Source organism: Lactuca sativa, chromosome 7 (assembly GCF_002870075.4).
Source record: "Lactuca sativa cultivar Salinas chromosome 7, Lsat_Salinas_v11, whole genome shotgun sequence".
Classification (NCBI taxonomy): domain Eukaryota; kingdom Viridiplantae; phylum Streptophyta; class Magnoliopsida; order Asterales; family Asteraceae; genus Lactuca; species Lactuca sativa.
The window spans coordinates 6,555,408-6,578,503 of NC_056629.2; the positions used below are offsets into that span (position 1 = coordinate 6,555,408).

The window sequence follows — 23,096 nt, forward strand, 5'->3', positions numbered from 1 at the left end:
CTTCACATTTGATGAGCGTGTTAGAACTTCTTAAGATGTGTCACTCAATTCACAATCTTGGAGTACGCCCTGCGTTGACCCGGAAGTGGGTTGCTGACCCAGTACGTGCAGCGTACAAAGGAGTACGCCCGACGTACTTTCCAGAGTCCCAAAAGCTAATCAAGGGTCTTAATCCCTTAAGACCTTAACATCCAAACATTAGACCTACATCATTTTAAGGTCTTAACACGTAATGTTTGTAACTTTATAGTTTTGCATGACTTAATGGGACCCAATACTCAGTTTATACCATTCATGTTTTGTGTATGACACTTTTTTTTGTGCCAAAGGTTGTTGAGCTCCTGAATATAGTATAACCGGTCATGCATAGTAACATTATGACTTCAAAATCCATGGACATAACTTTTCAAGGAACTATTTTTGCAATTCAAAAAAAAAGTTATCGATGCAACTTGTTATATGTTTGTCTTCTATCTCGATGTAAATGTTAATTTTTTTGGATAATTTACCAACCCTATATTCTATTAAATAAATATTAATATCGGATTTGAAGTGAGAACCTTTAAATTATATGGAATCAAAAAGTGTTATATGCAAAACACGAATGATATAACGTAACATCCTTCATATGGACTTGTTGAAAAACTCATTAAAAATTAAAAATAAAGAATAAAGAATCCGTATTATTTGGAAAAACATCATTGTCCGATTTGAAATTAATAGTTTGTTTATTATTATCGTTTGTGTACCTATAAATTTCACTTTTTTCAAGTAATCAAACTAACAAATGTTTTCGGTAACAACACCTAAATCCTAATATAATATATTTTTTCATAGCAATGCTAATCAGAAGACAAGATACTTTCCCCATTTGGTAAAATGGACTCATCGTTAAAAATGATACATTTCACTTCGATTTTCTTTACTATATAGTAAACACTACATTAGATAACTCCAACAATAACTTTTTTTTCTTCACAGTTATAGAAAGAAGAAATCAATATACTTTTATTATAATTATAAAATATTAACCTAATCTTCAAACCACCACACTCTTATATTGCCAACATGGCATAGTCAAAACTACACACTAATAAGTAATAACATAGTATAACACTCAAACATGTCCTTTACAATTCTCCCAAAAAAATGATTCTCTTTTCGTTTCCAATATACTTATTAGAGATTTTTTAGGATCTAAAATATACGCATTAATTAATAGATTATTACGATATACAAAATCAATAATAGAAGTTCACAATTTGTTAGAATTTTGGTTATTGATTTTGGGTAGGGGTCGGAGCTGTCCAATATTGCTTTGTAGCAATGAGTAGTTTCTCCCTCACAAGTGGCCCTTCTTCATGATCAACCAATCTTGTTTCCCATTTGAGTTCATCAGCAATCGTCTTTGCATTGACCAAAAAGTCAACATCATCACGTATTATTACACTTCCTTGTGGTCGTAAAATCCTGTCCATTTCCAACAATATATCTTCCATTTCACACCTACAATGTAAAGTACTTACATTCTTTATCACTAGAATACCACAAATAAAGAACATGTATATATGGCAATATGACATATCTTAGCAAAAGGTTACCTGTCTTTATATAAGCTAAAAATCGCATCAGCATGAATGAAATCATATGTTCTTGGATAAGTAGACATCGCCTCGCACCTAGGCAACAAATAATGATCATTAGATATGACAATTTGAAAGATAAGACCCATATAAATTTATCTAAAACAAGGGGGAATATTACAAAAAAAAGTACCAATTTTGATAAGTTCCAATTAGTCCACGCTCGTATATGACTCCGAGAGTATTCACATTTGACTCAACTGGGACAATGTTCATGACCCACACGGGATCCTTGTCGATAACAAGCGCGGCTGCAAAACCTCCCAAGTAAGAATTCATATCTAGTAAATTACGATACCGCCCCTTCTCTGCTATTTGTTGATCTAGTGTCTTGTAATATGATAACCTTGTCCTCCAGAGATTTGTATTGTTTATGAAAACCTCTTCTGTAATTTCTCCAACGCTACCAGAAATAATTCTTGGTGGGGTTGACGTTAATCTTTGTGGCCATTTTGCCACCGGCCCACCACCAGATGTCTCTCTGATATTGGAAACATCCGGTAGTGGAGTTAAACATGTCTCCAACTTCGTATACCTACAAAGGGTAATTTTGTCATAAAAAAACACAAACGACATGTAACATATATATGAAAAAGGTAAAAACCATTCTTAATGCCTCCACCAATGGTCCCATGATCAACATGGATATGTAAAATAAAGTCTCATCAAGGGGATGCAATAGTCTGAACCTAAGACCTCCTTACTGCTAAGACAAACACATGGGACCACAACATATAACATATAATCGATCAAAATTTTGTTGATATTACCAAGCCATGTCAGGATCTTGATCTTTGCAAAACTGTGGTTTCTTGAAGATTTTACGATTGATTTTGCAATGAGCATGATTCGTAGGCTTTTGCCAAATGGCAATATCGTCCTTTTGAATTAGCTTTTTCCAACATAGGCTTTTCGCCACACTTTCAATCAAATCTTGTTCTCCTTTGAATTGTTCCGCTGTTTTGTCCCAACCCTTCCAATGCCTTTCCCAGTTGATAGGTGGGCCCGAGAGGATCCAATATCCTCCTGGACGTAAAACTCTATCAACTTCTATTAAATACAAGCCATCTGCAAAACACATTAAATCATAACTTTTTTCCATATCTTACGTATAAACTATCTCATAATATATGTAGAGGTAATTAATTACCGTACTGTCCCCATGGGATGAGGCAACGAGAACAATGTGCCATATCAAAAGCTCTAGAAGGGTAAGGTAACCGAATCGAAGCAAGAATGCCAATTAAGGCAGGAACTCCTCGTTCAAGTGCAAATTGTACTTGAGCAATATGAGTGTCTTTTGGTGCAAATGACATTGTTAAAATGTTTCTAGATAAAAGGTATGCTCCTAAACTAGCAACCTACAAAAAGAAAAGAATATTAAAGCACATTGTGATATGAAAAGAATTAACCTGGAAGTAGTAACCATTTATACTAAAAAGAAAGTATTAACTTTCGCCTTTAAAAATGAAAGTTGAAATATCCCTACTTTTATAAAAGAATAGGTTTATTCTCCATTTGACACGTGTTATCTTATCAGACATTCTAATTAATGTCATGTCATTGATTATCCACTAGTTGTGAGACCCATGTATTACATGAGTTAATTTAAATAAAAAAATTAAATATAAATATTAAAAATATTTGAGAACTTTGAATTTATAAGAAAATAAGAAAAAATACTGATTTATTATTATGAAAATATTTTTTATCTTATAAATTTAAACAAATAATTTAAATAAAGAAAAAAAGTAATGAGCTTTAATTTTGGGAGTTTTCAAATTAAAATGTAAGTTTGTTAGTGAAATTAATATCCATTTATTACTATATTTATTGTAATTGTTATATTAAAATATTATGTGGAATTTAATAAAATAGCAAAAACTTATAAAATGATATGTGGAAAAAAAAATCAAAATAACCACAACATGACATTTGACAAATTGAATAAGAGTGTAACAAGTGTAAAAAAAAACTTTCATTTATTAGGAAGGATTTCAAATTTCAAATTTTAAAATTTTCATTCTAATTACATTAAATTAATAATATTAGAATAAAAATTAAAATAAAATTAATACAAATTATAAGGTAGTATAATTTCACGTATTTATATAAATCAACGATTATAATTTCATATAGCTAAAAAATATCTCTTAATTAATAATTTATTTAAAATAATTGATTAATAATTTTAAATTGTTAATATTAAAATTTAATTAATTTTATACCCGTTATAAACTAGTCGCATAACAGTTCAAACAAATGTCTTTTATACAAGGTTTCTAGATATTATAAAATTACAAAGTTATGCTATAAAAAGTATATATTATACTCTTGAAATTGTAGAGTAATGATTAACTACTTATTTTCCTTTTCATTATGATATATAATCAACATTGTAATCTCAATACCCAAAGGATAAATCCTATATACTAATGTATGGGGGCGAAGTGGACTTTTTACGGATTATGCAACAATGCTACCACTTTTTTCTAGCAATAAATGAATTATTGTTGCTTTTTTTTTTTTAACAAACCTATGCATGCAGAAGTTGATAAATTTTCAAATAATATTAAAAGTATAATTGTATAAATTATTTTAAAAAATTTGTTTATAATAAACAATGACAAAAATAGAGTATAATTGACAACCCTATTTATGAAGATATAAAAGTGAGTAGTTTCCATTTCCAATTTGCTTTCCTTCCGAATGGACATTTGTAGGTCCAATCCATTGAACCAAACACTTTTCCAAGTTTTGCAACAAACCATTAAATTCAAAGAATCAAACCATATTCGAATATATATATATATATATATATATATATATATATATATATATATATATATATATATATATATATATATATATATATATATATATATATATATATAGAGGTTCATGCGAAAACATAAACTAGGCAGCCGATTAATCGGAATGAGGTAGGGGCCGAAACGCCTAATTAGGAATCGGCCAAAAAATTTAGAATCGATCAAATTTGGTCAAAATTGGCTCAAATTCGGTCAAAATCAAAAAAACTCAGGAAATTTTGATTTCTTTTAGAAAAAATCTATAATTGATATTTATATTCATCTATTTTGTTATAACTTTTCATAAAGTTGTTATATTTGTTATATAAATAATTTTCCTAAACTTAATTTCATATAATTTATTAAATCAAAATATTCCCCGCCTAGACCGAATACTCGTTAGACGGTAGTCGACCGCCCTAGAAACGCCTAACGAGTTATGTAAAACCCGTGGATTACACGGGTTGATTAAAAAAATATAAATAATAAGTATTTTTTAAAATAAAATTTTGAAATAAGGAAGGAAGAAACATATTAATTGCAATTTATTATAATATTTATTATATTTGATACTTTACATATATAAGTATAAGATTATGTGGCTTTTTAATTTAAAAGTTGAAAAAACTATAAATTAACATGTGTATATTATTTATTTAAAAAATATCACAAAATGACAAGTGTCAAAACTCATTAAAAATTGATATGTGACAAAAATATCTTCATTTATTATATATATATATATATATATATATATATATATATATATATATATATGTATATATATATATATATATATATATATATATATATATATATGTATGTGTGTGTGTGCTAGAATGCACCAATAGAAATTTAGTAAAATTAAATAATTATTTAATTAAATAAAGATAGATATTAAATGATTTTCATAATTGTTTGTATATTAAATAATATCCATAATTATAATTTTTTTATGGAAACTAAATATATTTTTCATTAATGTCAGTAATAACATTCTTTTAGAATGAATTCGCATCTAGATTTTTATGTATGAGTTCGTTTTTTGTTTCAGGAATCAGACACTTTAAATACAATAAATTTGCATCGAATATGAAAAACGAAAGTGTATTATACTAGAATACACTTTTATTCTGTAAAAATACACTCTCTTTATTTTAGATACGAATTCATTCCGAAAAAATATTATTGTTGAAATTAATGACGAATTTAATTATTTTTTATAAAAAGGAATTATAAGTATGAATATTATTTAATTTACATTTAATTTTACTTAATTCTTATTGGTACATTATAGCACACAATAGATGAAAGAAATATTTGAACCTACCTTTCTCTCTTTTTCTTTCTCTCTGTCTCTCTCTCTTTTTATATATATATATATATATATATATATATAGAGAGAGAGAGAGAGAAAGAGAAAAAAAGGGAGAGAGATTTCAAAGACATTAAAAATGAGATATTTTAAATTTTTTATTCCTGAATTTTTGTTGTTTGTATGATTTGGGTGTTAAGTTTTTTCTATTTTTTTTTTTTTAATTTTGTACCCCTACATTGGTTGGATACTTGGATAGCCTGATTGTACATGTGTCAGCCTCATATTCTATTTTAACTAGTTTTGAGAAACATAACTGTTCAAGTAGAATTATAATCCAAATTTATTCAACAATCCTTACAATGTATTGATAGACATATGGACACTGATCTTTACTCTTGATTTTTTTTTTTTCCATTTTAATTTATTACCTAAATACTTTAGATATTTAATTTACCGTATGAAATGACAGTTCTGCATTTAATTTATTCACCGACGACTCATTAAAATATGTGTTAAATTAAAACTTGTATATTTTATGTATTAAAAATAATGAAATAATAAAGATCAACCACTTTGACTAAATTTTCCATGACTAACTACTACCACATCCATGATTACCTATGATTTTTATTTTTTTATTTTGATGATTTTATGTGAAATTTAAATATTTAATTAAACAATAAAAATAGAGAGAAAATGATCAATAACTATATTAATAGTTATGTATTTTAGATATCTACTATATAACTATATTTTGGATATACAAACAGCCAACAATGCATGCCTTTAAGTATAATCTAAGTGTATGTACTTTAGATATGCATGTTTACTTTTTAATATATATAGTTTGTAAAAATTGGATGTTTTAAGCATGGTATTTATTTTATACAACAGTCAATAACAGTTTTGTCAACCACAAAAAAACATTACATAAATACGTAATAATCGTATGATGGGTAAACCCTTTGAACAGGCAATAATTCTCAACATCGGCATGCGATAGATAACGATGTTTATTAAAATTAAAATGTGTGCCGTCTCTAGTATAAACTGTATTTAAATAAAAGAATATAAATAGATTATTATCTACTTCAAAATCAAACATATAAAATTTACAAAAATAAGATTATTAAGTTTCAAAAATATCAATATGTATAACCTAAAGTTTGGTTAAAAGGGATATTTGGTCATACTTGAAGTATAAATATAGTTTTAAACAAAAAATTATATTTATCTTACTCATAATTCATCAAACTTCTGATCAAATTTCACCAAACTCCGTATTTTTCTGATAAAATAAAATTTTTATGATATTTTCATATAATTATTGATTAAAAAAAAAGGTTCAACAAACGTATCCGAACAAAAAGATTCGAGTTACATACCCCACAACCGGTATCAATGGCAGTCCTGATCGACCCATCCCGGAGATTGATCAATTTTCCGATATCGTCAATGTAGGCGCCGGCGCCGTTCGGGAACATGGTTCCGCCGCCGGGGAAAGTAAACCGGTCGCCCTTAAACCGCACCCAATTCTGACCGGCCTTCTCCACCGTCAAATGCTTATGCGGCACGTTAGCATACCACGCCGCGTCACGGCTCCCCGGCCACCGGAATGTTTGCCGGTATCCGTACGGCGCCGGAATTCTACACTTCAACACCTCCGATTTCTCCGGACAGTGTCTCTCTCTATACACCAGTCTCTCGCGGTCAAACTTTAAAGATCGGTCAACATCCTCGCACGGCGTGTACTCGCTGAATTTCGGTATACACGGCGGGATATGTTTCACACGCGCCACCGGTAAAGCGTTTACAAGGTCATCGGATACGTGGTGCGGATTGAAATCAAGTGGAGTTTGTGTCCTGATGGCACTGGTGGCATTTGAATGAATGTTGCAGGGAGTAGAACGGCGGAAGTCGGTGGCGGTGTTGGCGAGTTTCCAGTTTCCGAGTAGATAAGAACACGAGCATAAGACGGTGGTGAGAGCCATGAAGAATATATTGCTTTTCTTCATCCTTAAACTGATGAAATACGATAGAACTCTGTTCGACGCCATTGATGAAACATGAAAAGGATAAAAAAACAACCCACGAATAAGATTGTATGATTATAGTTTGGTGATGTGTTGTTGTTCGTTACAGTCACATGTGTTGTGTTTTTTAGAGAGATAGAGAGAGAGGGAGAGAGGGGGGGCGGTGGAATACCGGAGGTGACGATTGAAGCTTTTTTATGCCGGTTTTTAGTTTTTCTGTTTTATTTGGCAATATTTCCACGCGCTGCAGCGCGTACTGCTTCTTCTCGTGAATGCTACTAATTTTGGAACTATTAATATGTAGGTGTGGTTTTGCGGGATGACCACTTGCCTCCCTCGTAATTTGTAAAATTGCACATTACCCCTTTCAACATTTATTGGAAAAAATAATAACGTTAATTCTCCATTTTTTTATTTTTTTTAATGACACATATATATTAATAAAGTAATAAACATAATAATTTAAAAAAATTCAAAAAATAAATTAGTTATATGTATGAAACATAGGTACCGTTAGTTTTTTCAAAACGAAAATACTTGAGGTCTACGGACCATCACTGCAATTAGGTGAGAATATTAACCGAAAACCGAGCCATAACCAAATTAACCGATATAACCGAACCATTACAAAAAGATATGATTCGTTTTCTAATTTTGATTAACCGAATACATATGGTTCGGTTATGGTTTTCATTTAAACACGAATCATTATAAACCGAACCGAACCAATTGTATTAATATATGTTTTTAATATAATATAATATTAAATATATTGTATGTAATTGTATTAGGACTTAAAATTTTAAAAGGTAATTATTTAGAGTTAGATATGATAAATAATCTTCTATCAATACAATTGTATATACACAATCATTCATTTTTTTATAATAATATACTTTATGTATTTTAATTTTTATAGAAAAATATTTTTATTTTTATATCGTCTTTGACCATTTTGGTTAACCGATATTAATCATTAACCATAACCATTAACTGAAAAAAAAAACCGTTAACCAAAACCAATATTAACCGCTACCTAATGGTTATCAAAATATATTAACCGCTTGTAGTGGTTATGGTTCGATTTTGACCAATAACCGAACCAAACCGCCCCAAACACACCCCTATCTGTAGGTCTGGCAATCGTGTCGTGTTCGGGTTGGCGTGTCGCGGGTTGGCGGGTCAAAATATGTCAACCCAAACACGACCCATTTAAATATACAGGTCACTGGTTGGCGGGTTTGGAACATAAACGCATATATGACCCACCAACCCATTTATTTATACGGGTTCACAAGTTGGCGGGTTCGTGGGTCCGAATTTTAGACATTTAAATCTTAAACATCCAAATAAAAATTAAAAACATTCATAGAAACATGTTACAAACTTAGCCTTATATGTTACGACTTACGACCTTAGACCATCCACCACGAGTCAAAATGTCAAAACAATCAAATTGTCTATGAATCAATGGTATATATTATATAATACTTATTAAATATTAATACTTGATACATAAATAAATTTAAAAATAAAATAATTTTTTTATTAAGAATATAAATGGGTTAGCGGGTTAACTCGTTTATTTTTTTAGAAACCCATATATGACCTGTTTAACAAATGGGTTGACGAGTTGGCGGGTTGAAAAACTCAACCCAAACCCATTTATTTCGTGTCGTGTTGCTGGTTGTGTCGAGAATTGCCAGCCCTACCTATCTGTAACCCTCTGTAGCAGAAGAGATGGACCACACGGCTGCAACATTTAAATAAAAATTTTGTTTGTTTTTTAACCTCTACAGACTGCTAGCATAAGTTAAAGTAAGGTGTGAATAGGTTTGAAGCAGAGAGTCAAGTGATGCGGCACACAACACACACGTAACAATTTTTAAGTTAGAAGTATTCTAAAAAGCAAACAACTGTGAATGGCCAACTGCTGTGCGGCGCAACAATAAGTGGTCAGAAGTGGTTTTTTAAGAAAAACAAACAACAGTTGTTCACTATTTGGATAAAACCGAATTGTCCAATTGGACAATTTGGATTGGACTATTTGGTTCGGATATTCGGATTTTTGGATCGGTTTTGAACAAAACCGAATTATTATTTTGGATTTCGGATTGGTTTTGGTTTATAAAATAAAAACCGAATAGTCCAAAAAAACCGAATAAACATTTATTATTTATTATATATATATATATATATATATATATATATATATATATATATATATATATATATATATATATATATCGTTATTTATTAATTTTGTAATTTATTCTTTAAAATATGTTCAAAACATTTCACCCAATAAAAAAACATTAATATGCATTTTCTTTCAAAAGTTTTCTATCTATAAAATATTTAACTATAATATACATTCTTAATAGTCATTTATAAAATCCAAATCACAACTAAATAACTTGTTTTCACTTCTTGTGGGTAATATTATAGTTATATGTCGTTTTAAAATATTTCGGTTTTTGAAAACCAAATTATAAAAACCGATCCAACCGAATTGAAAATTGGATCGGATCGGATCGGATTTGAATTTAGTTTGGATTATTCGGATCCATGTTTTGAAAACCGAATTCAATTTGGATTCACTTGATTGGATCGGATCAAACCAATCCATCCAAACGAACACCCTAATATATATATATATATATATATATATATATATATATATATATATATATATATATATATATATATATATATATATATATATATATATATATATATATATATATAGGTTCTATGGAAAACAAAAAACCCTAAAAATCATAAAAATGCATAAAAAGTACTTAGAGATCACAAAACTTTTTTTTTTGAATTTTTTATGAAAAAATCGCATGTTTTTATATAAATTCATTGATTTTTTTTTAAAAATTGATTTTTTATTTTTTTTCAGCGAATTTATTAAAAAATCTGCGATTTTTTTATAAAAATTTTTTTTAAAAAAAAGTTTTGTAATCTCTAAGTATGTTTTTATGCATTTTTATGATTTTTTTGGGTTTTTTTTGTTTTCCAAATAACCCTTCCATATATATATATATATATATATATATATATATATATATATATATATATATGAACTAAAAGTAGAACGTTGAATAAAAAAAAAGGGATGATATTAAGGTTTGTGAATATTCACCACACTTGGTGATATTTTGTATTGATCTCTATAAATAATACAAAGATTACAACATAATGAAATAACAAACTTTCCTACTAATAGAAGCTATACAATATAATTGCTAAACTTATCATGATTATGTTGAATCATGTCTATTCTCCCCCCTCCCCCTCCCCACCTCCACCCCCGACAAGCAAAGTGGTTGTGGTCCAACATGAAGCTTGGCTCTAAAATCTTCAAACAACGGATGAGGAAGATTCTTAGTGAAGATGTCCGCAAGCCGGAGATGTGAAGGAGAAAACTTAGTATGAAGTTTCCCAGAAAGTACCAATTCCCTCACAAAATGTTAGTCAATATCCATGTACTTGGCTTGTTTATGTAAAACTGGGTTTCGACTGAGGAATAAGGCACTTTTGTTATCACACAAAAGAGTAGGACGTGATGTAGATAAAACATGCAGTTCGCATAATAAATGAGTGATCCATATTATTTCAGCCGCAGTATTAGCTAAAGCACATTATTCTGATTCACAATTAGAATGTGAAACAGTGGGCTGCTTTTTAGCACTCTAAGAAACGAGATTACCTCCGAGAAAAACAGAGTAACCATAGGTGGAATGGCGAGTCTCAATGCAGCGTGCCCAGTCAACATGAGAGTAACTTGGGAAAGAGGGCATGCGAGCATAAGAAAACGAGAGACCATAAGACAACGTCCCTTTGACATATCGTAGGATGCGTTTAACAGTCTGAAAATGATCTTGAGTGGGAGCATGGAGAAATTGACTAACCTGATTAACAACATATGAGAGATCAGGTCGAGTAATAGTCAAGTATTGAAGTGCACCGACAAGAGAACGATACATAGTAGGATCATGAAAGGGAGCACCAGTAGTGGTAAAATAATCGGATGTGGAAAGAAGAGTTGCAACCAGTTTGGCATCCAAAAGATTTGCTCTTGTAAGTATGTCATAGGCATACCTAGCTTGACTTAGAAACAATTCAATGTCAGAATATGAGACTTCTAAGCCAATAAAATAATTCAATTTGCCCAAATCCATAATAGAGAATTCTTTATGAAGACGAGAGATAATGTCCTTAATAGCATCCGAATCATTTCCAGTCAAAATGATGTCGTCAACATAAACAATTAAATAAAGAATGAAAGAGCCGCGTTTGAAGATAAACAACGAAGTGTCAGCACGGCTGCAAACAAAACCAATAGTAACCAAAAAGGTGCTCAAGCGTTGAACCCATGCCCTCGGAGCTAGCTTTAAACCATATAAGGCCTTTTGTAAATGACAAACATGAGTAGGAAAACGAGTGTCAATGAAACCCGGAGGTTGCTCCATGAAAACTGTATCAGTAAGATCACCATGCAAGAAAGCATTTTTGACATCTAATTGATGAAGAGGCCGTTTGTGTAAAACTGCAAGTGAAAGAACAATCCGAACTATTGAGACCTTCACTACCAGACTAAAGGTTGCAAAATAATCTAAACCAGGTACCTGTGTAAACCCTTGAGCGACTAAACGTGATTTAAATTTATCAATCGTGCCATCAGCATGAAATTTCGTCCGGAATACCCATGTAGAACCTACAATATTAGAATTTTTGGGCCTAGGAACAAGTTCCCAAGTATCATTTTTTTAAAGAGCAGCCATCTCATTACAAATCGTCGAGTACCAAGCTGGTCCTTAGAGGCAGATATGAATCCTCTCGGTTCTTTTGAAACATCCCAAAAATACAACCCAAAAATTTCATTTTTAAATCATTATTAAAACATAATATCATCGCCATAATATAAAATAATAAAACATGTGTCTAAAAATATCATAATATCTATCAACATATCAAATCTAATATCAAATATCATAGTAAATCTCCGAGGCTAAAGACTGTGGTGTGTGCCATGCGATCATCCCGACCCTTCCTTTTGCTAGTGGAAGTACCTGAAACCAAAACTGAAAACCGAAAGCACGAAGCTTAGTGAGCTCCCCCAAACCACCACATACCATACAAATAACGTACAACTAGGAGATACGGACCCCACCCACACTCCGCTGTCTAGGAGATTTGGGCCCCGCCCACACTCTACTGTTTAGGAGTTTCGGGCCTCACCCACACTCTGCTGTCTAGGAGATTCGGGCCCTGCCCACACTCTGCTGACTAGGATATTCGGGCCCCGCCCACACTCCACTACTAACATGCATACAAGTATCACACAGACAACAAGTATATCTATCAAACAATCACATAACTATACTCAAATAATACTATGAGATTCGGGCCCCACCCACACTCGACTGCTAGGGGATTCGGGCTCCGCCCACACTCAACTACTAACATATCACATTTACGGGCCGACCTTGGTGCCTTCGACTCGTTCCTACTGAAAGGGAACTCACCTCGCAAGACCGACTGCTGAAAACTCGAGTGAGGAATCCATGTCTGCTGCTCCGGCGACTCTCTGACTATCAATTCCATAACAACACTTAATTAAAATTTGATAATCCTTCTTAGGGTAAAATGATCATTTTACCTGGTCAAAGTCAAATTCAAGGTCAACTCCCAGTCAACCCCTACTCGTCGAGTCAACTCCCAACTCGGCGAGTTCATGAACAACTCATACACGTGGTCAGCTAAGTCAATTCGTCGAGTCCTTTAACAGACTCGTTGAGTTCTTCCTTTCATAAAGATCGGGACAGACCGCTTCAACTCGTTGAGTCCTTTCCTGGACTCGCCGAGTTCCCCTGTCTGATTGAGCCATCCCAATGGATTAAGCTCCTACCTTTCAAATCTATACTCTAAACTTCATATACATACTGGAATTACACTCTTAAGGGGAAAGTTTCCAACTTTACCTGTCCTTAGTCCCTCTTAATGGTTTTAACCCAAACCCTAACTTCTCTAAAGCATGAATCTTGGTCCACAAGCCATAACACCCTAAACCAAGGCAAAATACACTAGATCTAGGCTTTTAACATCTGTTGGACACATAAAGTCCCAAGCTTTCCTTCCATGCATGGTCTTTTAGGGCTAAAAGGCCATGAACTTGCTTATTAGCTTGCATAAGGCTTCCATGGTCATAAAGTTTGCACCTTTATGCCATGGAACCCTTACTAGATCCTAGATCTGAGATATAAGTCACTTGGGATGTCCCAATCCTAAGGACCAAGGTTCTTGAACCAAAACCTTCATAAAATGGAAACAAATAGATAAGAGAAGAATGATCAAGTTATAGACTTGATTACCAGTAAATGTAGCAAATGGAGTGTAGTTCCTAGATTTACTTCTTCCCCCTTGAGCCTTCTATCTTCTTCTTCTTCCACAAGCTTCAAAATGCACAAATAACACTCATAATGGAAAGAAATAGGTCAAGATCATTCAAGGTGGATTAGGGTTTCGAGATTAGGGTTTGGAGGTGATGGAGGCTGGGATGGAGGCCAGATATGATGCTTAAATAGGGGGCAAACCCTAAAGATCAGGGTTTCATCTAGCCTGTCCTACTCATCGAGTAGCTCACTTAAAACTCGCGCATATACTGCCTTCTACTCGACGAGTTAGGGCCACCAACTTGTAGAGTAGCCATTCCAAAATGAATAAATAAATAAATTAAGTGCATAATAGGAACCAGGCCTTACATCTTTAGTGTTAAATAAAGTATGATGAAGAACCATTGATGATAAATGAGATAGATCAGCCCGGTATTTTAGTTTAAAAATACCATTTCTGGAATGTGCTAACATCGGATGACCAGGTGGTTGTGGAGGAGCAGCTGGTGGTGGCGGATCAACAGGTATAGGTTGTAGTTGATTGACAGGTGCAGGCTCATCTTGGATAGGGACAACATGAACAGGCGATGTCAGTATAGGATGCGTTGGTACAACAGCAGTCTGCGCTGGGCAAATGTTGCATGGTGCTGATTCAGTTGATGATGGCGGTGGAGCATTAGGTTCTCAGATAGGTGATGGGGGTATCACGTCATGAATGGAAGGAGAACCATCATTATATGTAGATATGAGCAACTGATCAGAGGACGTTTGTGATGAAGATCCAGAGTATGGAAATAGAGTTTCATCAAACTGAGCATGGCATGTGGTATAAATCCGACCAATAGAAGTGTCTAAACAACAATAACCATTATATTGAGTATTATAGCCAATAAAGACACATAGTGAACTGCGAGGAGCAAGCTTATTTGAAGCATAATCTCTAATATATGAATACACCCGACAACCAAACACCCATAAATTTCCATAATTTGGAGATATTTTGAAGAGAATATCATATGGAGACTTGTTATCCAATAGTGGTGTAGGCAACCGATTTATAATACATGCAGCAGAACTGAATGCATGTGGCCATAAGGCTGTGAGTGTATTGGATTTAAACATCATTGCCAATCTAGTTTCGATGATATGGCGGTGCTTTCTTTCAACACGAGCATTTTGTTGAGGCACATAAGGGCATGATAGGCGATGATGGGTGCCATTATTTAAAAATAATGTGCGTACACGTTCATTGAAAAATTCGGTACCACTATCAGATTGAAAAACCTTAAGCTTGCATGAAAATTGTGTTTGGATGAAAGTGACAAATGAAGTTAAAACATCATAGAAATCAGACTTCTTTTTCAAAGGATATAACCATGTGAATCTTGAGAAGTCATCAATGAAGAGAATATAGTATCTATACCCACTAAGAAGATGATTGTTATTCTGACCCTTAGTGGTCATATCAAATCGAGTCCGACTAAGATGAGTGTGTTACGTGGTTCAGAGAACCAAGTTCGATGTAGTATCCAACTTAAGCCAGAAGACTGAAGAGAAAGATAATCGAAGTGGCCAGTAGAAGTATCGCGATCGTTGTTAAAGTAAGAAGCTTGTAGATAGAAGTGCTACATGCTAGAATGTGATTATATCACATTAGAACCTGAAGGAAGGTATATTCCATTCTGGAATTTGACTCAAAAAGACCTAAGTCTAAGCATTGCATCGTACAGTGAGAGTTCATTAAAACATGACCCATTAGTCACGAATTGGATGGCAGGCCCAATTCTGACTATTACGATAATCGAAGTAAAGACCTTATCATAAGTTAAGTATGTTTAAGAAGAAGCAGGAGTCTCCAATAAGGACTGAGTTTGTAACTCGAAGGTTAAGATTGAAAGTCCAACATAGGATAAAGAGCGGGTGCAAGATTGCACAACACCATCAGTCAAGGAGTCCTAGAGTTAGATACTCATTTGGAAGGACATAATAGTTACGATTACCACCTAGGATGGAAAGGGAACGCACAGAGTCATTATACAAGCCCGATTTTGTTGATGATTCCGGGACGTGATCATCCTAAGGGGGATATAATTGTAATACCCGCATATTCGGGCTAGTCAATAATAAGCGTTAAAAATAATTTTTTTAATATAGGATAAATAATCTTAACCAAAGTAATAGTTATGGTCAACAATTGTAACCTATTCAATTTAATAAAGAAGAATTATGTGAATATTATATGTGTCATGATTATTATAATATAATAAAATAGGAAAAATCAGTCGAATCATCCGTAAATCGTAAAAATAAGTGCGTCAAAACATATATATATATATATATATATATATATATATATATATATATATATATATATATATATATATATATATTATTTAGAAAGTACACGTCCTCCAGATCCCAAAAATATAAATTTCGTAGAAATCCGACTCCGTATTAATTAGATATCATTTTTATATGATATAAAAGTCATCCGCGTATAACGAATGTATGAAGTAAAAAGATACGGAGAGAGTGGTTGAGTTTTAGATAATGCGACCAAAAGAAAATCGTAATACTCCTTAAAATAGGAATTTTGAGAAAAAGAATCCAAAAAACGGATTCCGTACGAGAGAGATATAATTTTAGCAAAATCATTTGATTTTATAAAAATATGGACAAAACTATAAACTCAAAATTAGCCGGCGGAGTCTAAACGAAAGTTGTAGGTCTCGTCGATAGCTACGCATGGATATAAAGAACGTCAAAAACGGAGTTCGTATGAATGGGTTATGATTTTTAGTAGCAGATTTACGTATTAAAATAAAGTGTAAATTATATATACGTATACATACATATATATATATATATATATATATATATATATATATATATATACACATATGTATATATCATTAGAAAGGTATCGACAATGTGGTCGTTATAAGACTAGTGTTGAGTACTTTCGACATTAGTTTAGTACAAATATCATTAAATCTATTTTAAATAGTATTATAAATGGGTGTTTAGTCATTTAAGTAAATATAGAGGGTGATTTTTGAAAATTCAATTACTATAAATTAGAGCCTCTAGGCTCTCATATTTCTTGCACCATGCTTTTGATTCAATAGTTTTTCTCTTCTTATCCCGCCAAGAATTTCGGTCCCTCGTGATTCGACTTCTATTTTTGTAGTTTTAGTATAGTAAGGTGAGCACTGAAGCATTGCAAAAATCTTTCTTAGAAAGATTTAGTGACGAAGTTTTGCCCTTGCAGAGCCTGACTCCTAGCAAAAAACCCCTTGTAAGTAAGTTATGCTTACCCAATTTTAAATATAGCTTATATTTAAAATTAGTATTGTTATTATGAACTTATAATAAATATTTTGGATATTATTATGGCTTATATAAATGTCGTTATAATATCTTTTTAATTACTCACGTTACGGGGAATCTGGTTTAAAGGGCCGCATATGGTTGTTAGATTTTAGAAGTGCAATATGCCAAAATGGTCCTACCTCCGGTGTTTTATGTCTACCGGGTCGGGTTCTTCTCCTACCCGTATCGAATAGAACATGCTGAGCCAAATCTTCTTCATGTAAAACCTGTTTGATTTAGATCGGGAAAATCGTGTGGTTTTATGAAACCATGTGCTATGGCTCGAATCCGTAGTCAATCCTATTTCCGATAGGGACAGTTGACAACTGAATCCTATTTTCCCATTATTTTCATATCCGTAATAGTGCGAAAAAAAGAAGGCTCGGTTGAAAAATATTGTTTAAACGCTTATATAATAATAATAATAATGCTATGAATAATAATTAGTCATGGTAAATATTAGACTAAAATCTAGTGGTAATAATATTCTAGGTTTCATCGAAGGAAATTATATTGTTAAGAAGCGAAGCGTTGTCCGAGTTTGTAATCATCACTTTAACAAGTGAGTGCATAGTTACTTTCATCTTACACATAGATATGAAGCATTTAATATAAATTACGTGCTATGTGTGGATATTATTTGTGTTCCTGATATCTATGTTGGATGAACAAAAATATACATGTTTTAGTTGTTTTAAAATGTATATGTATTTTATACCTATAATTATGATGGGTAAAAGATGGGTAGATTAAAGATGAGATTAATGATGAGCGATGATATATGAGTCGTAAAAGATAGTGAGAAGCGATGACCCAAGCGATAGCCTCTTCATCTAGCAGAGTATAGATGACAACCACAGACTATTCTAGACAGTCCAGTGGAACACTAGCAGGCTCGCGACCTGTAGGTGTTGTGAACGATGTGTTAACCCGGTGTACACTAAAAACCCTTTGACATGTATTGCGGGTGGACTCCGTAAAATAATACTGTCAATAAATGAGATAAACCCTGACAACTATGGACTTTGCGCCTGTTAGATGAACCCTGACAACTATGGACTTAGTGTCTGTTATATAAACCCTAACAACGATGGACTTCGTGCCTATTCCTTGAGACAATCCTTAGGAATAAATAATGAGGAATAGATGACTCTTAGGGAAGATACTTAAGAATAAAGAAGATAATGGGGATGAGTAATTGGGTTTATTGTTTGATGATTAAACATAATAAATTTATTAATGTGGGTTGAAAATCCTACGTACTCACCAGGTTTTCCAACCTGACCCACTCAGTTTTTTTGTATCACAGGTGTCGGTACGAAGCTACGTTACACTAAGAGATTAAAGGAGATGTAAATCACTAGTGCAAAAGAATGTAAGGTCTGTATATGCTTATGTTTATGTATTGACGATGACATTCCAATGTTTTAATATAAACAAATACATTTCTTCAGAAATGCTTTGATAAAACCTTTATCATGTTTTCTGGGAACAAAATTCCGCAACATTGTTCTTTAAAAAGGATACTCTGATTTTAAAATAAGCATAAATAATTTTCTTTTAAATGACCGTAAATTTAGGGATGTCACAATACCATCTTAGGGTTTGTGAATATTCACCACACTTGGTGATATTGTATTGATCTTTATAAATAATACAAAGATTACAAGATAAGGAAATAACAAACCTTCCTACTAATAGAATCTATACAATATAATTGCTAAACTTATCATGATTCTGTCGAATCATGTCTATTAGATGACCAAGATGCATTGTGACATTTTTATAAATAATAGGAACAATAAAGGGACGTGGGCATATAAATTAAATGGCATTAGGGGCATTTTAGAGTTATAGGAATTGACTACTTACACACACGTCTGATCACCATTCCTCATCAGATCTCTCTATCTTTTCCCTCCCATCTCTCCCATATCTCTACCGTATCTCTTTCCTTCCATCGATTGTATCCGCCCTTCCTTAATCGACAACCTCTACTCCGACTTCATCGTCATCCTCGTCGTCCTTTTGCATTCCTTAATCTGCGTCCTCGGTCTCGTCGCAGTCACTCGCTGCACCTAGATCTATCAGATCTCCTATATAATCTCCTACACTAAAGAAACAATAACGGAGAATTTCCCCGACTGTGTTATCTGCTTGATGGAATTCGTCTCCAGTGATGAGATCAGATCATTGCCAAGGTTCATCATGGTTTTCATGTCTTGTGCGTTAACACTTGGTTCGGATCTCACTCCTTCTTTCCGTCTTGTCGCCATATCCTATTAGCACCACCGAGATGTAAGAAATGCAGTGAAGTTCCTGTCGATGAATCCACTGCAGCTCAGACAAATGCTTCAATCGACAGGTCTTTGCCCTAACTCGAAAAGTACCCATTTGATTCATTTCAATTTGTAGTTAGGTTTAGAACTGTACAATAATTAATTAGGTGAAAAATTATTGTGTTATTTAGTTCATCGGAAGTGACATCTGTTATTTAGTTCATTGGAAGTGAGATCTTACTGTTTTGTCAACGATTATGTTGAATTTTGTTGATTTCTTGTGTTAATTCGTTTGATTATCAATTAGATATAAGTTTGAAATCGTGTTGACTTAGATGAACTTTCTTGAACTGGTAATTGAGTTTAATTTGGGGGGAATTAGTTAGGGGATTTGTAATTAAGCATCTCATTAACTTGTTATTGAAATTTGGTTCTAGATTAATTATGTGAATGAGTAATTTTTGATCCAATCTTAGTTAATTATCAGCTTCATTTCGTAAATTACCCAAAATTTAATGATGATAAATTGAAGTTATCATAAACAAGAGACTAAAATGCGTCATTTATTATTATTTCTTTTGCAAACGTGTTATGCATGAGTAGTTTTATGCTACTTGCTTCAATTCCTATTTTCGTAGTTCCAATTTGAATACATGCATAAGAATTTTTTTTAATTTACATTTTCTAGACATGGTGGATCATAATTTTTGGCGATTGATAATGGAAATTTATCAAAATTTATTTGCTTTTCATGTGCAAATAACTAAGAAGAAATCTGAATTAGTAAAACCTGAAGCCATTGATAATGGAAAACCACTTGATGAAGTAGCATGGGATATAATATGTTAATCATATTGTTATTTTTTATTAAACTTTTAAAATTTTGATATATCTTTTCAAATTCACGATGATGTAGCTGGATGTTTTGAATATAATGCTGATCTTGCTGAAGGTTTGGATGCAAAGCAAAATGCACTTATTGATCTTCCAATGGATACATTCAAATGTCATGTGAAGATATATTTTCTCTGGTTTATACTCGACATACATATTTTTTGTTCATTTTCTTTGTCCTTTTGTAAATCATACATAATTCACATATGAATCACAAGAGACTCATGTGTGCATCACAAGTGATTCATGTGTGAATCAAAAGTGATTCACGTATGAATCTAAATTACATGTGATGCACATGTAAACCACAAGTGAATTACATATATATGCATACATGTATTTTTGTGAGAGTTCTTCGTTATTTTTTTTTTTAATTTTCTTTTGAATTTTATTGAATCTTAAAATATACAATCACATATGAATATCACATTATATAATCACATAATCACATGTGAAATCTTACATGATATAATCACATGTGAGCCTTACATGATATATACATGTGCATTTTTGTGAGTGTTCTTGCATTAATCATTTTTTTTTAATTTTCTTATAGATTTGGAAGAATTTGTGGAAAAATATTGAAGATGTGAAGTGATAATTTGAGGAAAATATGGAAATCTTGGCGCGACGACCTAAAAACGCTTTGACATTTTGTAACATTTTTTTTTTATATTATATTTTGTATCGAATATAATGCTTCTACTATTGTGTTTAAAGATTAGTAAATAAAAATGAGTTTTTTTTATGATTTACTGACAAATATTATAATATAAGAAATATACGACGTTGATTTTTTTGGTTAAAAATTTATTGATTTTTTTAATATTCCATAATTATTTTTTAAAAGTTTATTGTTAAATGAGATTGGTAAGATAACGATCATGTCCTTAATGGGTTAATTTTGATCTAACACGCCATCTTTAGTTTTCTAGTTCTCGGGAAACTATGAGTTTTCAACGGATCTCACCCATATATATATATATATATATATATATATATATATATATATATATATATATATATATATATATATATATATATATATATATATATATATATATATATATATATATAGACACACACACACATACACACACATATATATAGCTAGGCTATAATGTGTATGACATCTATTGTGTGGCCGTAGGGACAATCTTAGACCAATGGATGAAAAGATTGAATGGCTCTTATTTGAGGGTCTATATTATTAAAATGGAATGACATGTAGTCTATAATCGCATAAATCTCATTATAAGAACATTTTAGTCAATTAGAGTTGATTTAAAAAAATAAAATCCTAGATTTTAGGGGATAATTAAGTTTCTTAATTTAAAAAATATGATTATTAAAAATTATTTTAATTTCAATTTTAACATAATTTTTAATCAATTTCGATTTTATTCATTTATTCTTTAAGAATGACACCTTCATATATTCTTTAAGAATTTGATTCAGTTCTTTTTTAAGCAAATCAGGAAAGGTAGGAAATCGATAAAAAAAGGCAACGAAATATTCATTCTTGCAAACCACCATTCACGTTCTTGAATGAATAACAACAAAGACTAAGCATATGAGTTCATTCTTGAAAGAATTTCAATAATACACATTCTTGAAATAAATACATTCTTAAAGAATAAAACTAAAGTTCATTCATTCTCTAACAAAACTGATATAAAATTTGAGAATACATTCTGCCAATTTCTTCTTAAAGAAGAATGTTATTTTTGTAAGGTGAACATTGATATTCTGTAAGAATGCTCATGTTTTTGTATGATGAACCCTTATATTCTGAAAGAAAGTTGCAATTTTTGTAAAATGAACCCTAAAATTCTGTGAGAATAACATTCGGTTATAATTACATTCTGTCAGAATACACCTTGTTATTAAGATAATCTGCAATAATACACATTTTTTTTGTTATAGCACAACAAGAAGAATCATCCATCTTTGCTTTAAGAATACATGCTTAAATAATGCATTCTTGAAGAATGTCAATTTGTTGTAGTCAACAACAGTAGAAAGGAGACAATTGCTACAAAATAAAGAAAGAACAACAAATAGAAATGTCAATTATAATCTATTAGAATAAGAAAAAAAAACAAGAATTACATTATGATTTGAGTTTTCAAAATTCTTTGAGATGAAAAACAATGAGCTGACAAGCAAATGATTTATCTCAGACAACTTCACCCAATTCAAATTCACTTATTTTGTTGTGCATAGTGATGTATGAAAATTGTTAAACATTAACCAGTTGTCAAGTTACAAGAATTTTGAATTGAGCTAAGTTGCCTATCAAATAAGTTTCAATGCAATTATGAAAGTCTTCGTTAATCTACA

The 23,096-nt window shown here is 31.8% G+C and overlaps 1 protein-coding gene and 1 long non-coding RNA gene across 3 annotated transcripts; one reads left to right on the forward strand and one right to left on the reverse strand.

Annotated features, from left to right (window-relative positions):
• Positions 1-981: 981 nt before the first annotated feature.
• LOC111912875 (probable methyltransferase PMT15) lies at positions 982-8,081 on the reverse strand. Of its 2 annotated transcripts, XM_023908609.3 has the most exons (7): positions 7,977-8,081; positions 7,157-7,814; positions 2,794-3,004; positions 2,414-2,711; positions 1,777-2,178; positions 1,602-1,679; positions 982-1,506 (listed from the first exon to the last, which is right to left on the reverse strand). In XM_023908609.3, the coding sequence occupies exons 2-7, from the start codon at positions 7,784-7,786 to the stop codon at positions 1,278-1,280; spliced, it is 1,848 nt and encodes a 615-aa protein (XP_023764377.1). In that variant the 5' UTR covers positions 7,787-7,814; positions 7,977-8,081; the 3' UTR covers positions 982-1,277. The 2 variants fall into 2 exon arrangements, with proteins under 2 accessions (XP_023764377.1, XP_023764376.1); XM_023908608.3 differs by having other exon boundaries at positions 7,157-8,078.
• An 11,267-nt stretch (positions 8,082-19,348) lies between these two features.
• Positions 19,349-21,501, forward strand: LOC111912874 (uncharacterized). Its single transcript, XR_002857367.3, has 2 exons — positions 19,349-19,945; positions 21,310-21,501. It is a non-coding gene; the product is annotated as an uncharacterized LOC111912874 (long non-coding RNA).
• Positions 21,502-23,096: the final 1,595 nt, after the last annotated feature.